The 2,500-nt window shown below is 40.1% G+C and overlaps 1 protein-coding gene and 1 pseudogene across 2 annotated transcripts in view; one reads left to right on the top strand and one right to left on the bottom strand.

Annotated features, from left to right (window-relative positions):
- The window catches only part of LOC137984704 (broad substrate specificity ATP-binding cassette transporter ABCG2-like), a 34,415-nt gene that overhangs the window by 15,505 nt on the left and 16,410 nt on the right, over window positions 1–2,500 (top strand). For both annotated transcript variants that reach the window (XM_068831963.1, XM_068831964.1), the window contains exon 10: window positions 402–467. In XM_068831963.1, coding sequence (XP_068688064.1) covers window positions 402–467 — 66 coding nt within the window. The remainder of the gene's footprint in view (window positions 1–401; window positions 468–2,500) is intronic.
- LOC137984705 (collagen alpha-1(XIV) chain-like) overlaps window positions 573–2,500 on the bottom strand; it is a 3,528-nt pseudogene continuing 1,600 nt past the window's right edge.

The following is a 2,500-nucleotide window of genomic DNA, read 5'->3' as shown; positions in this document are numbered from 1 at the left end:
AGCAGGTCCACATCAGCTAAATAGTTGCCACAACTTCAACCTGCTCAAATAAATAAATAACATAACATAACATAACATAACATAACATAACAGTAAATTCATTTTTAGGAACAGGTTTTTCCCGCGAAAAGTATTATGTTTCCCTTTACGCTGAGATACCTCTGTTTTGATTGGCTTTTACAACAGTGTGCGTTCACAATCTCCCAAGGGAAGCGTTCTATAAATAAATCTACTCGGGAAAGGATAGACTCCCATGCCAAGTATAGGAGAGATAGAGACCCCTTTGATGAGCTCCTGACCAACACCATATTCTCAAATATCGATAGGATTTTAAGAGCTAAACTTGCGTCGTGGTGTCATCAGCGATTGAAAGTTTCTTGAAGTGACTTTGTTTTTCTTAGCTGGTAACAGTATCTGGACGAGCAGCGAAAAACATACTGAGAAATCCACAGACTTCAATTGTTCAGGTGAGAGACTCCCACGTTGGTTCACCTTGGGCTTATTTTTTTGGCTTGTCACGCTATCTTAAGGAACTATTGCGTGAAGTGCCAAAATAAATCACGCTGGCCTTGTGCTTTCTATTTATACTCCGTTAGTATCCTAAGTGGAGTGTTTTTGCTATCATCGTCTTGTCTGAATGAAAACGGTATTTACGCATTGTTTTTATTTGCCATTAAATATTTTGTTTTGTTTGTTTTTTAAAGCATAACGTTTGCGTTTATGTTGGATTTCAAAGAATAAATCTTTCAAAAATTCCGCTTTTGGGGAAACCTTGCATATAAAATTATTAATGAAGACATCGACTTCGTCCTCTTCGAGGAAATGGCTTCGTTAAGTTATCATTATGATAGCGTCAACCGCTCCGTTATTTATTAAATGTTTACGGGATTTTCTGCATTCAAGAAAGTCACAGAAAATAGAGGATTTCATCCCCGCAAAAAAACAAATATTCTGGAAAATGTGTTTATTTCTCACTGGAGGTGAGACTGCAACCAATTTTTTAAGGGCAGTTGTCACCTAACCCTAGTTCAGTTGCCTAGCAACCACAAGTCTACTGTAGCTTAGTGGTAGAGTATCCGTAGTAATCGGAAGGTCATATCTTCGACTCCTGTTTAAAGCCGTCGGGTTTTTCTTTCCCGAGTATTCCCGAGTGAGTCAGTGTTGATCAATGCATCTCTTTATACCTACTGATCTTTCCGATCAGTGATACACCGCTCAAAGTTGATGAAAAATTGTTAGGCGTTGCCCACGGTTTAGTTAAAGTTCTTATAAAGACTAACCATTTCAGGTGTAATAAGCAATTTACAGAAGTCTTTTAGCAAATTTCCTTCCTGTCCGTTCTTTCCTCTTCGTTTAATTTAACCCAGAAAATAGTCATGATTCTAATGCTACAAATCACACCGGGCATATTTGATTTCCAAGCTTCGTGACCTCAGTCATCAAAATAGTAGTCTCGGTAAAAAATGTGCACAGGAATCCCATCTACTATTTGCTTGAAAGCGCTCATATCGGATATGCGATAAAAATGTGCATCCGTCGAACTCGGTATCGCGACAAGCTCCTTAACACTGGGTATCCTGTCGCCTAGGGCCACAAGAAAGATTTCTGGTCCGAGTGCCTTGATCCGACTGGCTGCCCAAGTTAAGCTCTGTAGGTTTTCAGTAGCAGGCCCATTAGTTACCAGTACCACTCTCTTTTGGCTTCCTACGCGGACTCCAGAGTCGCGGTTCAGTAGCAGTCCGTTTTGTGTCGTTTCGAGAGCATTCAATAAGCTCTTGTTTCCTCCTTGATGGTGCATTTTACTGAGGAGTAGTTCAGTTGTGAGCTGGTGAATAACCAAAGAAAGTCTAGAATTGAACAGTGAAGAGACTTGAGAGGAACACTTTGCATTAACTTTGTTTAAGAAGGTCTTGTGTCATCAGGTTTAGGTGTGCAAATCAACGAAAGAGCTTGGGGAGAGTATGCGCCTTTTATTGCCAGTCCCCAGTTTTTATTGTTTTGGCCGCACTTCTGCTAATATATAGACTTAGCCAAGCCTGAATGCGGAGCTTCCGGGTTATTTATCTCATTTGCGTTCGGTTGAAAACATGGATCCTCAAAGACCTATGAAACTAATTAACTTTTCTGGACTTAATTATTTATAGCAATGTGGCTTAGAATACCTCATTTTATCAACGCCAAAAAGACGGCCACGAAGTAGTTCGTTGCATTTAAAAATCATGGCTCCAACGCAAATGTTTATCTTCATCACTAACCTCAATTCCTCGATGTTGTTTTCCAGCTGCCGTTCTAAAATTGCTTGAAAGCATTTCCCTGAGATTTTTTCCATCCTTTAGCAGAGGTTTTTCCGTGAAAAATCATTTCGAACAGTCCAGAAAAAGCAATTATGTTTGCACATGCAAACCACATAAACCCCTTCACTTAGTCTAACTGACGTCACATTGGCATACATGGAGGGGTGGACGTAGTACGGACGGTCGCGAATGACGTCATAGCTAAA

The sequence above is a fragment of the Montipora foliosa genome, chromosome 14 (assembly GCF_036669935.1).
Source record: "Montipora foliosa isolate CH-2021 chromosome 14, ASM3666993v2, whole genome shotgun sequence".
In the NCBI taxonomy this organism is placed as follows: domain Eukaryota; kingdom Metazoa; phylum Cnidaria; class Anthozoa; order Scleractinia; family Acroporidae; genus Montipora; species Montipora foliosa.
This window is presented reverse-complemented; position numbering and strand designations above follow the sequence as displayed.